This window comes from Herpailurus yagouaroundi, unplaced genomic scaffold (genome assembly GCF_014898765.1).
Source record: "Herpailurus yagouaroundi ecotype Mexico unplaced genomic scaffold, PumYag 160, whole genome shotgun sequence".
Lineage (NCBI taxonomy): Eukaryota > Metazoa > Chordata > Mammalia > Carnivora > Felidae > Herpailurus > Herpailurus yagouaroundi.
Genome location: NW_024412401.1, coordinates 44,934,442 through 44,946,897, shown reverse-complemented (window position 1 = coordinate 44,946,897; position 12,456 = coordinate 44,934,442). Strand labels below are relative to the sequence as shown.

General features: G+C 53.2%; 1 protein-coding gene across 1 annotated transcript in view; it reads right to left on the bottom strand.

The window, feature by feature from the left end:
- Nucleotides 1–4,002: 4,002 nt before the first annotated feature.
- MORN5 (MORN repeat containing 5) overlaps nucleotides 4,003–12,456 on the bottom strand; it is a 29,963-nt gene continuing 21,509 nt past the window's right edge. The window contains exon 5 of the mRNA XM_040482208.1: nucleotides 4,003–4,206. Within this exon, the coding sequence (XP_040338142.1) occupies nucleotides 4,127–4,206 (80 nt within the window). The 3' untranslated portion in view covers nucleotides 4,003–4,126. The remainder of the gene's footprint in view (nucleotides 4,207–12,456) is intronic.

Genomic DNA, 12,456 nt, shown 5'->3' with positions numbered 1-12,456 from the left:
CACTTAGACAGGAGTCATCTTCAACTTAAGCTGATTACAATAGCAAAAGGCCAAATTGAACCGTGCAACGCCAACAGCCTTCTAATTTACAGGTTTTCTTTCCTCCCATATTGGCCTTTATTTACTACTTCCTTGCAACCATCTCTGAATTCTGAATAGCCGACAACCCCCCCCAATGTTATCCACTCTGTTGCTTTTGTCTGGAAAACTCTACAGTGTTTGTGGGATGTCCCCAAAGGAAAGCTATGTTCTAATTTTATCATTTCCATCTGTCTGGTTATGTCAAGTTAATTCAGAGAGAGAAGAGACACTGACCAACCCTGAGAGGCCCAGCAGGGCAGAGATGGAGCCCTGCCCAGACCAAGAGGCAGGGGATCGGCAGGGACCGGGGGGAGGGGGCGGCAGAGGCTCCCATTGGAGAAGCATGTGGCATAGTGGGCTGGGGGAGGCACGAGCTCTTTTAAGGAGAGGGAAGAGAAAACTCGGGGTGTTTAGGGGGAAGACTGTTCCTACCTAGTCACCCAGCCATATACACGGAGCTGGTGTATGAAACGCACGCCGGCATTTCTGAACGTTTCGGGGTTAGAATCGGGAGCCCTCACTGGCTACTTGTTGACTCCTGATAGGGGCGTTTGGGTCATGTCTTCCTTGGAGGGGCCGTTCAGTGGAGGCGGGGCGGAGCTGGAGAAACAGAGCCCTGGGAAATGGCAGAATGCGGATTCTGAACCCGGCTCTGAGTAGAGAGAAGGGACCTGCTGCGGAGGTGAGTGTGCCAAGCCTAGGATCCCAGCGGGCACTCCCCACCACCCCTGCCCAGAGCCAGCCCCACCCACTCCCGAGAACGCAGGCCAGACACAGCTGTGCTCACATCCACCCCGCTGTGCCGCAACTCTTCGCCCCAAACAAAAGGGCTTCGGCTGCACAAGACCATGATTTATGTTTTCAGGGGACGCCCATTTGTCCCAGACTTCTCCTGTAATTTCAGAATTACTTGGTGTCCTGATGCATTTCCCACTAGAGGCTGCTGGTAGGCATGTGCTAGCCCGAATCCTCCCTCCTGCTTTGGTTAGCCTGACCTGCTGCTCTTGGAAGGAGACCCCAGGACAGGGAAAGCAAGTTCATGGCACGTATGTACCGGCTGTCCCTGTTGTCAAAGGTGGTAGGCGTCGCTAATTGATTGCATGTCTCTGTCTCTCTGAGTCTGGATAAGGTTTCGATATCCAAATGCTTGAAGCTGGCACTTAAAACAAAAACCTATTTGCCTTTCTCGCCCTGGGACCTGGAGGAGGGCCAGGCCCAGGTATAGCCCAAGTCGGGAACCCGCTTCCTTTCCCTTCTGAAGACCGTTCCAGGTGACTCGGGGCCAAGAGAAGGTAGCACCAGAATGCGGTCAGTGCAGCTCAGTTCAGAGCTCATCCACTGAATAGCTCGTACCTGGCCATGCACAGGGTGCTGATGTTAACAAAAGGAGCTGGGGCCTGATCCCTGGTGATTGGGGAGCTCTGTTTCCTTTGATTTTTGCTCCTGATGTCGAAGCCCTGAGCACAACCATGTGGTAAGTGGCCAGCCAAGCCCTGCCCAAGTGGGTCACCTCGTACCCACTCTGCCTTGAGCCTCCCCCCACCCCAGGGTCTGTTCCTTGCGTGGATCATGTGGTTGTAGCATGTTGCCATTCAGACAGGTCTCCACTAGCCTGTTAGAGCAGCCTGGGAAGCCTGGGAACACACAGGCCACCAAGACTATTTATTTAAATACAAAACAGAGGGAGAAAACACACACACGGAAAAAAAAAAAATGTAAGCACTTTTTTTGTAAAACCAATGTCTGTTTTGTTACATACCTTTCATGTTGTGCTTTGTAAATGTCCTATTTGTGTAATAAATAAAGTTAATGCAAGTAGAAGTGCTGGCACTTAAATCCAGAACATGATGGGATTCCATTTCTTTCCTGCTGTCTGGCTAAGGGCTCCCCACAACTGCCCCGCAGCCTCCGGAAGCCCATGTCCGAGCCACTGCCAGGGGCCCACCCAAGTGTCTGGGCTGTCAGACAATGCAGTCCCCCTTCCTGGACAATCGGTGCTATTAACCAGTCAGCCACCTGTGCATTGCAAAGGCATGACAGTGAGCTCCGTCTCCAGTCTAAGCTTTGTAGGCGGCCAGGCTGGCTGCTGTCCTCGGTGTCACTCCTGAACACCCGCTGTCTGCAGGCTCAGGGAAGGGCCTGGCCCACTAGCCACAGAGGAGCTGTCAGTCTGGTCAGTGCTATAGCAGACGGATCCCTCCGACATGCTGTGGGGGCCAGGTTGGGGGACGTTTGGGCCAGATATATCCGCTGAGAGATTCACGGAATAGGTGCAAAAGAGGGGATGTTGGGGGCCGGGGAAAGAAGCGCAGAAGCGCCTGTTTGGAAGCTGCAGGAGAATTTGGTCTGGTGAATTGAAGGGAATAGGGGATGGGAGGCAGGGAGACAAGGCTCTAGCTTTGATACAAGTCTGGGTCTCACACTGGCCTATTGGGTTCTAGAGCCAACACAATCTGGGGAGTGAGAGAGAGCATCTTTCTGCTCGTTGCCAGCTTGTCTTTTAGCAACAAACTGTTGGTTCAAACCAAAGCTCTCGAGGAAGGGGGTGGAGTGGCCCTGTCTAGTGCAGAGGCTTCCCAAGCCCCCCCGCCCCCGGCCCTGCAGAGAGTTGTTCATAAACCTCAGCTCAAGATGTACATGGTCATCACCCCTGCAGGACCTGTCTTTATTTTTTTTTTTAATGTTTATTTATTTTTGAGACTGAGAGAGAGAGAGCAGGAGCAGGGGAGGGGCAGAGAGAGAGGGAGACACAGAATCCCAAGCAGGCTCCAGGCTCTGAGCTGTCAGCACAGAGCCCGACACGGGGCTCGAACTCATGGACCGTGAGATCGTGACCTCAGCGGAAGTCGGATGCTTAACCGACTGAGCCACCCAGGCGCCCCAGGACCCGTCTTTATTGTTTTATTCAGTATCCCAGACCCCATCTCTGCCCCTCTCCACCCCCCCTTTTTTTTAATGTGATACAGGTTTTTTTTTTTTTCTTAACATTTATTCATTTTTGAGAGACAGAGAGAGACAGACCATGAGCAGGGGAGAGGCAGGGAGAGAGGGAGACACAGAATCCAAAGGAGGCTCCAGGCTCTGAGCTGTCAGCACAGAGCCTGATGTGGGGCTCGAACCCACAAACCGCGAGTTCATGACCTGAGCTGAAGTCGGACGCACCCCTCTCCACCCTTCTTCCAATCCATTTATCAAATGTTGATTTAGATATGTGTGTTTCTTTGAAAAAAGTTGTGTGTGTGTGTGTGTGTGTGTGTGCGCACGCGCGCGCGTGTGCGCTTCTTTCCATGAATGTCCCTTCTGTTTTCAAAACACAGTTCAGAGACCTCTGTGGAGCTCAACCCTATCATTCTACAGAGGTGACTGTTGCCCCAGAGGGGAGAGGTAATCCCCCAGGACCCCTCCATGGTGCAGCTGAGTGTGCCCAGGCCGCCCTCTGACTTCTAACTCTGCCTAGCATGCCAACTCTGGGTCCCTGGTTTGAGGGTCAGTTTCCTGCCCCTGCAGACCTTGTCAGAGCCTTCACAGGCTTGCCTTCTTCTAGCAGCTCTTGGTGAGCCAGGGACAAAGTGGGGGTGGGGTGGGCTGCTGAATGCAGCAGCCTCTAAGGAGGGACAGTTATGCAAAGATCCAGGATGCTGTGGCCCAAGTGTGGCCCTGGAATGTGCCACCCCTTCCTCTTCTGGTTTTCAGCTGACATGTGATCTTCGGGGTGATGTTGAGGAATACCTGGGAAATAAGAGCGCATCAGGGAATGCAGCTGGGAGTGCAGATCGCTAGACCCTATTCCCAGAGACTCTGACCAGCATGTCTACGGTGGGGCCCGGAAATAGCTAATTTGCACTTCCGCCCAGGTGATTTTGGTGCTGGTAAAATGAGGATCCCCTCTCTAAGAAACGGTCTCGAGAAAGTATGCTTGGGGCCACTGAGTGCAGAAAGGCTTTATTCCTGGGTCGAAAGTCAGGGTCTGTAACCGCAGGCTGCCCGCAGGGCCAGCCACTGCCAGCGGTGTAGAGGAGACCTCTCATGGGGGCAGCTGCAGAGCTCACAGCTTGGGTCGGTGACCCACGATTTCGTCCCAACCCTTGGGACACGTCTTGATGATCCACTCGTGCTCATCATCATCTGCAAGGAAAGAGGAAGAGCTGGTCATGCCTGGTGTCTGCTGGGCCTTCTCTGCCCTGGGAGACCCGCAGACAGGGTCTCGGGACTGCGGTGCATTCCAGCATGGGGTGGGTGGCCTTGGTGGTCAGTCTCTTTAGCTTTGTGCTAGGAAGGAACAGATCTTTCATTAAAACAGTCCTCCGGTTGCCTACAAATGCCTGGTCTTGGGGAAATTGAACACAAAGGGGTTTGCAGATGGTGGATGGTGCTGGTAGAGGCAGGCATGAGGTCTTCTGGCCACTCTGAGCTGGGCAACCCTGACAGGCACCCAGACAGCAGCCTGCTTGGGAATGTGACCAGTCTGACACCCACAGAGGGCACCCCCAGAACATCCAGTCCAGGCCTTGCCGGTAGTGCCAGCAGCCCGAGCCTTCAGAGCTTTGTTTCCTTTCTGGTTATTCCAGGACCCAGAGAAGGGAACCCTGGGTTCCCCAGGAAAACCTGACACCTCTAGTGTCTCATGTCCTTTCGGTGGGCAATAGAGAGGAGGAACCGATGTTCCTGTGGGCCCTACACTCATTGGTGTCCCTTACTTTAACCCTCGTGATCCCCTGACAGCAGTAACCCTGCCATTCTACAGGTGAATAAGCAGGCTCGGAGAGGTCAGGTCACTTGTCTGCAGCCACGGGTTGGTGCGTGGGAGAACCCAGAATGGGAGCCTCGGTTTGTCTGACTGCAAAGGCTGTGCTGTTTTTTAAACCTTAGAGTGAAGTCCAGTCTTTATTCCCCAGCACACCACAGCCCTCTCTCTGGGCCGGGGAAGGCCCTTTGGGGACTGATCTTCCCCCATTATCCCTCAAGCCCACGCCCAACCCCTCCCCCAACCACGACAGAGACCCACTTTAACGTTGGGATATACGTCCCTAAAAACGCATGCCGCTCTGTAAAGTGTGTGCTGTTGTTTTCTGTACCAATGTGGCTTTAATTTACCACCATAAACGGCATTGTGCTGTGAGTTTCATTGTGTCTTAGTTTTTTTCACTCAACACTACGTTTTCAAGATCTATTCTTGTTGCTAAATGTACATCTAGCTCTTTGCTTCCTCTTGCTGCCTAATACTCTGTGGTGGCTTCTGTGATGTTTTACTATCCACCCTTCTGGTGGTGGACATCCAAGGGTTTCCCCCCCCTCCACCTCCCGTTACCAGAAATGCCTCTGGGACAAACGCCCTTGGGCACGCCCCTTCACAGATTGTGGGAGAACGTCTAGGACCTGGGTGGTGGGTCGTGGATCCGTGCACACACTTCATTCACCAAGACTCCCTGCTAAGCCTGGGTTCTTTTCACAGCACCGCACAGCCCACCTGCTGTCCCACCCTCACCCCTCGGTGTCTTGTCCTGGGGACAAAGAGAATTGGCCCAAAACCCTGCCCTCAAGCAGTTCTCCTCAGGGCTATAACACTGGAACAGCCTTGTCTCCTCTCCTTACCTGCCTCCCACCTAAGGGATGGGAACCTGGGACTACCCATCCTCCTCAGTGACAAATGGCAGTAGCCAGGGAACAAGGACACTCCCTGAGAGCTCAAACCTGGAGGGCCGGCCCAAACCTTGCCCTCCCCTGCCCCCTTCCTCTTCTGCAAAAGCACCAGGCCCAGGATCCAGGAAATGGGGGCTTACTGACAGCCTACTGTGCGCTCCATGCTTTACAAACACCCATCTCATTGAGTCTTTGTGATAGCCCGTCAGGATAGGGAAGGTTACCCCCATTTTACAGAGGTGACGAGCCTTGCTCCACGTCCACAGCCAGTGGAATTCAAACCAAGGCTCATCAGACTCCGGAGCCAGCCTGCCCACCCCAGGGCTGATGTGATAAGGGTAGGCGAGGCTGCCCCCGCAGAGCTAGCCTCCTCTGCCCCCTCCCCACCATTTCTCTGTATGTGACCTAAGGAAAGAGCCTTGCTGCCTGGCACGCTCTGGCCTTTGAGGCCCTCCCTAAGCAGCCAGTGGGCCTCAGTTTCCCCTGGAGAGGCTGCCTGGGACTCCGCGTGTGGCTGTCAACACCCCCCACCCCCACCCCAGGGCGGGGGGGCGGGGACAGCGGCGGCACACAAGGAGTTAAGCGCTGGTGAAGCCCACTTTTGCCACACCGCGAGCAGCCTGGTTGATAATTACAGTTCTGAAGTCTCTGGGCTATTCGAATCAGTGCAGCTGCAAGCTCTTCAGTGCTAACCCCTGAAACCAGACAAACTGGGTTTATTGTGCTAAACCAGCCCTCAGGCCCCTCCCTGATCGTTACAAATTGACAGCAATGGACTTAACAGCCTCTTCACTACCCCTCTCGCTCTCTACCTGGCGGCACAGCCACCAATTTGAATCACAGATGCCTCCCCTCCAGGCAGCTGCTCACCAACCCTCCCTCCACCTCCTTCGCGCTGCGCGAGGCTCCCCTGGCCCCGCCACGCCAGGGTGAGGCTGCCGAAGCACATTTCATCAATATTTAAAATGGAATTAAACCTGCAGCTTTGATTAATGCCTCCCAGATCCCGGGAGTTGTGATTACTATTTTGCAAATTGCAATTGTTGGAATATGTTAATATGATTGTCTGAGAACATCTTCACCTTCTCAGATAATTTCCCCCCTTTTTGGCAGGAGGGGAGGGGGAGAGGGCGGCAGAGCGGGGTGGGGGGGGGAGGATGGGGGAAAAAAAACACACCCCGCAAACTCTTTAATCAATTGTAAATTGTTACCCTGGGCACAATTGCCGGTGGTTCAGTGGGGAAGGGGAGGGAGATTTCTGGTTTGGTGCATTTATCTTGAAAAGTTTTGGCCTTGTTGGCCCATTAATTCCACTGCGGGATGCTATCCTAAGGGAATAATCTGTTTGTCTCAGTATTATTTGGAATCAAGAAAACTGAAATAACCTATGTTTCTAAAACAAAAGAATGATTATTTTGTTGTATATTCTTTAACAACTAATTTCTAAACGCAGACTATGGGCCAGGTAATCATGCTAAGTTTGGTAGCAGGGTGGGGGAGGAGAGGGCACGGTGATTTAGCAGCTATTGAAAAAGGAGAGTTATGGGGTGCCTGGGTGGCGCAGTCGGTTAAGCGTCCGACTTCAGCCAGGTCACGATCTCACGGTCCGTGAGTTCGAGCCCCGTGTCAGGCTCTGGGCTGATGGCTCGGAGCCTGGAGCCTGTTTCCGATTCTGTGTCTCTCTCTCTCTCTCTGCCCCTCCCCCGTTCATGCTCTGTCTCTCTCTGTCCCAAAAATAAATAAAAAAAAACGTTGAATAAAAAAAAAAAAAGAAAAAGGAGAGTTATGAAGTCTGTATAGCAACATAGAAATGTTTTTGATATGATAGAAAGCAAAAGAAAAAAGGTGGGAAGAAGCAGGAAACAAAATTACATAGACAGTATAATCTGTAAAAACTGTGCACAAGAGACAAATTAAAAATAATACACTGAATGTGACTAACAGGCATCTCTGAAGAGGGTGATGGGAGAGGCTCTTCTGTTAGGGGTATTTCTCAAATCTTCTTAATGTGTATTGACAATAGAAAAGATAAAAACAGACAGTCTCTTTTCCTACCCTCCAATTTAATGACGTGCTAATTTCCTACATTTTGGTAACTGAAATAAACTATTTCTAGGTTCCTAGAAATGCCAGTGGGGCTCTTGAATTTCTCCAAAGTGCAAGCGTAAGCATTAAAACACTGGTAAAAATGCATAAAAATTGAAGAGTAGATACATTTCCTGAGCAGAGTTCCAAATAATTTACGTGAAAACTCTGCCCTCAAGGAGGTGGCGCGTAATTCCCCACTCCTCAGGTGTGGGCTGCAGAGTGACCTCCTCCCTACAGGACAGTACGGGAAGAGAGCAAAAAAACAACAGAAGAGTAGCTTTGACTTGCAAACTTTCCCTGAGCATCTATTTCTTGGCACCCAGGTCTCAGCTCGAATGTCACTTCCTCCGTGATCTCAGTGTAACCGCCTGTGTCCCCTCTTCGCTTTCTTTTCTTTATAGCAACGCCCCTCTTTCTTGTTTATTCATATGTTGTCGGTGTCCCCCATCCAAACTGCGGGCTCCCATGAAACCAGGAGCCTCCTCTCCTTGTTTGGTGGCATTGCCAGTGCTTAGATTACGAGTGTGCAGTATTGGAGGTGCTTAGTCCATATCTGTTCGATGGATGGATGGATGGACGAGCCAATCCTGTGGCTGCCATGTGCCCAGTGCTAGGGGGACAGGGGACTGAGACCCAGCAGGGGGTGTTGTCCAAAGGCTTGTCTCAGACACTCTTCAGGTTCAGGTCTGTCTGCCTTTGGGGCAGCAAGATTTCTTTATTCTGGTCTGAAGCTTTAGAAGTGACCTCACTGCCACCTGTGACCCCCTCCCACCTACCACCACCCCCTGAGGAATCTCACCAATCCTTAGGAGAACTGGGCTTCTTATAGAGAAGAAAAGGAACATTTGGCAAGAGAGATCCCAAATCTGACCCTGAACGCCCTTGCTGAGAAGCCTTGCCTGGAAAGGCTCCGCACTCCTTCACCTGGACTTCAAGGCCCCCCATCCGGGTCTTCATGCTCTCCAGACAGCCTCCCTCCCAGGCCTGCCTCACCCTGCAAAATGCAGCCACCCTGTTGTGCTGCAGTCGGCCATGTGTGCGTGCACAGCAGGGCCTCTGTGCCGGTGTACCTGCTGCTCGGGGCTGGGGACGCCCTTCCTCACAGGACCTGGTGCAGGGGCAGGGCCTCTCAAAGCACTCCCTCCATTTGGGGACCTTAGTGTATATAAAAGAAAGGCCTAGATGTGAGAATAAAAATTGCAGCGTGGTTTAAACATGTATATTGAACAAATTAATGCTTGTGACACAAACAAACACAATATAAATGTCGACTCCAGGATTTCTTTCAAAGAAGTGCCTCAGCACACTAAAGGCCATGTGTGCAGGACGGGGCTGTGAAGTTGGAGTTGCCTGGTGAACACAGCTTTCTCTCAGTGCCACCACACTCCAGACTTAAGGCCGCTCGTGAATGTGTGTGGCTGGGCCCAGCGCCCTCCTGGCTGTCGTCCACCCCTCCGGGCCCTGCCTGGATGTCACCTCCCCTGACCCTGGCTGAGGTTCATGGTCGCCCACGCCAGCCTGGGGCAGTTGTGACCCAGGCACTCCTGGTCCTCAGAGCCCGGGGTGGGCCGGGCACTTTAGAAGTGCTTAATAAATATATGGCGAACGAATGAATAAAGAAATGTAAAGTTGGGGACATAAAAGCGGTAGGCTTACCCTGCGGGATTTGGACAAAGGGGGAAGAATTTCTTCTCCACCCTCAGCAAATGGAGCTCCCGAGTGGGCAAAGCAGATATGCCAAAGTGCAAGGCCAAGGCCGCTGATTCCTTTCCTGTCTTGAGGCCACAGATGGAGCGGCTCCACCGCACAGGAAGGATGGGTTGCCTGGGCTCATATCGGGGCACCAACCACACTGAGGAAGCTCAAAGCCCTGGCTGGCCTGGGGCCTGCCTCCCAGTGAGGGCGGGGAGGCACAGGCCCGCACAGGCCACAGGCAGGGCCCAGGTCACTGAGGGTGTCATCAGTGCAATCCGTTGGTCAGCGCGGTGCAGGGAGAGAAGAGATCCTGAAGATGTCCCAACAGATGAGGGCAATAGGAGCCCCCAGATGGCTGGCGGGGAGGAGGCAGCATGGCCGTTAAGGGCCCGGGCACTGGAGCTTGGCTGCCACTAGCCCTGTGACCTCGGGCAGGTGGCCTCACACCTCTCTGGGCCTCATTTCCTTCTCTACAAAGTGCCTGCTGGAAGACTTCCTGTGAGGTTTACTGGGGCTCGTTCCTGCAAAGCGCTGAGCACGGTGCCTGGTACGCAGGAAATGCCAAAAACCAAAAGAGAGCCACGAGTTGTCTTTGCGAGGTGAGACTTCAGGGTGCACGTGACAGCACAGCATAGGCCGGAAGGAGTTCTGGGTCCACTGCTGAGCCCCGTCGCCAACTTGCTGGGTGACCTGGACGAGCCACTCTCCCTCTCTGAGCTGGGCTCCTTGTCTGTACAGGGGGTTTAATCAGACCTCCTGCAGAGCCAGGATGAAAGGCAGCAGGTTGGCACCCAGGGAGTAGGAGCCATGATCACCATTTGATGGGCCTTTATTCCCTAACTGCATGCCTTCAAGAGAGTGTTCTTAAGTGACTCTCTCAGAACACCCTGGGATTTCTGGTTCCCAGCGGGGATGAAGGGAGGACCTGGGGGGAGAGGCGGAGGAGGTCTTTACACAAGGATCAGCATCATAAGGATCAAGAAGCACAGCTCAGCTAATGATTTTTGTTCAAAGTGAGGCGGGCAGGCTGAGGCAGGTGAGCCCAGGGAGGGCAAATGGGTGGATGCAGGCTATCGGGCGCCCACAAGCCGGATTCTGCTACCTCTTGGCGTGCCTTTGGGTTTAGCACACCTGCGGTCAGTGGCTATACAGCTCCCTCCCGCTGGGAAAGGGAGGGGACCAAGATGAAACCAGGCACCTTAGCCTCAGGAGAGGGGAGGAGGCTCACACTGGCAGAGCACCTAGGAGGTGCCTGGTTCTGTGGGAAGAGGGTCATGTCTGTCCCCTCCACAGTGAGTGACACAGGGCGTCCCCATTGAAGACAAGAAACTGAGATTCGAAGGGGAAATAAATCGCCCCACTTCATCTGCCAGGGCAGAGGGGAAGGGTTCACTGTGCTGGTGCAAAAGCCACTCGAGCTGTGTGTGCACAGCCACAAATGGGCATGCGCAAGCGTGAATAGGTGTGTGCTGTGAGTGTGCACGTGGCTGTGCCTGAGGTGCTCGGTGTCTGGCTGGGTGAGTGATAGCGTGTGACTACCTGAAGTCAGTGTGTGCTTGATCAGGTGCTAAGGGAGGGGGCACATCCATCCCTCGGTGACAGCCCAGTGCTCGTCCAGTGTCGGGCTCTGTCATGAGGGTTACCCTCTTTTCCTGGGGTCATCACCCACTCTCACTTGGCCCCTGGGTGAACTGTGGTTCCAGGCGGGGGTGGGAGGTGCCTGGTAACCCTGGCGCCCCAGCCAGTGGGCAGTGCCGCCCTCAAAGCTCGGCCCCACCCTCTGTGCAAATGCAGGGCTGTGAGAGCCTGTGGGGCAGGGCCAAGGCCCTGATGAGCAAAGCCAGGGCCCGCAGTGAGGGCGGCAACACCCGCACCTCCTCCTCGGCACAACTCCTGACAAGAAAGAGGCTTTGAACTTTGCTTGGCAGGGCTGGTGGCCAGAGGCCAAGGCCATGGTATGGCCAATATTGACTAAGGGGTCATTGCCCAGGCAGAGCCCGCCAAGGGGCAGGAGGGGAGACCTTGGGGCCGCTCTTGGTTTTCTCTGGAAAAGAGCATATTCTGGGCTGGGTGGGTGGAGGGGTCAAGGGCGGGGGGTGGATTAAACCAGCCTGCTTCACCCCCTGGGGAACTAGAGACACAGGGCCCAGCACCCACAGCTTTTCAAGGCCTATTCAAATGTGAGAGGTTTGGAGAGAACAACTGACTCTAAAATAAAGAGAAGATGCAAAACTGAAATTAATGTTATGATTAATCCATTCAGGCTTAATTATTAAATTTAGAAATCAAAACAATTTTATTACACTTGAAATCAGTTTGTAGGCTTGCTGTCCTCATTTTGCAAGAATTCTCCAGTATGCACACGGCTCTCTAGAAGTCACAGCCGGGCTAATAGTCCAAAAATTTGCCAAGCAAAGTTTTAAAAGTCCTTTCAAAGTTTTAACAGCAAAAAATACATATTCAATGTGGGGGTGTGGATACATTTTGTCTTAATATGTTCAGATGAGGGGGGTGACGCCTCCAAAGTCAGGCTTAGGGCTGGATTAGGGCTGTGCCTGGGAGAGGGGAGTCCCAGGAGTACGGCCACCTGGAGTTAGGGAGCATTTCCACGTGCTAGCTACATGCTGAGTCCTGCACCTCGCGTGCCTGATCGCACGCAGTCCTCGTAAACATCTGTCGTAGGCACAGCTGGTGCTGTCTCAGGTAGGAGTTTTAGGTGCTCCATTCGGTCGCTGAAGGGAAAAGTGCCCTGAGCTATAACAACCCTTGGGAATCCCTTAGATAGGCCCCATGCTGGGGAAGGACATCGCAGTAAGCACCGAGAAGTTAGCATTCTGACACTGTTGGAAGAGAGAGTCCTAGTCCTTTCTGCTGTCGAGGCCCAAAAGCACAGACAGCTGGTTAAAAAATACATATCCCTGAATACTAGAATCATCCTGTGTGTGGCAAGGT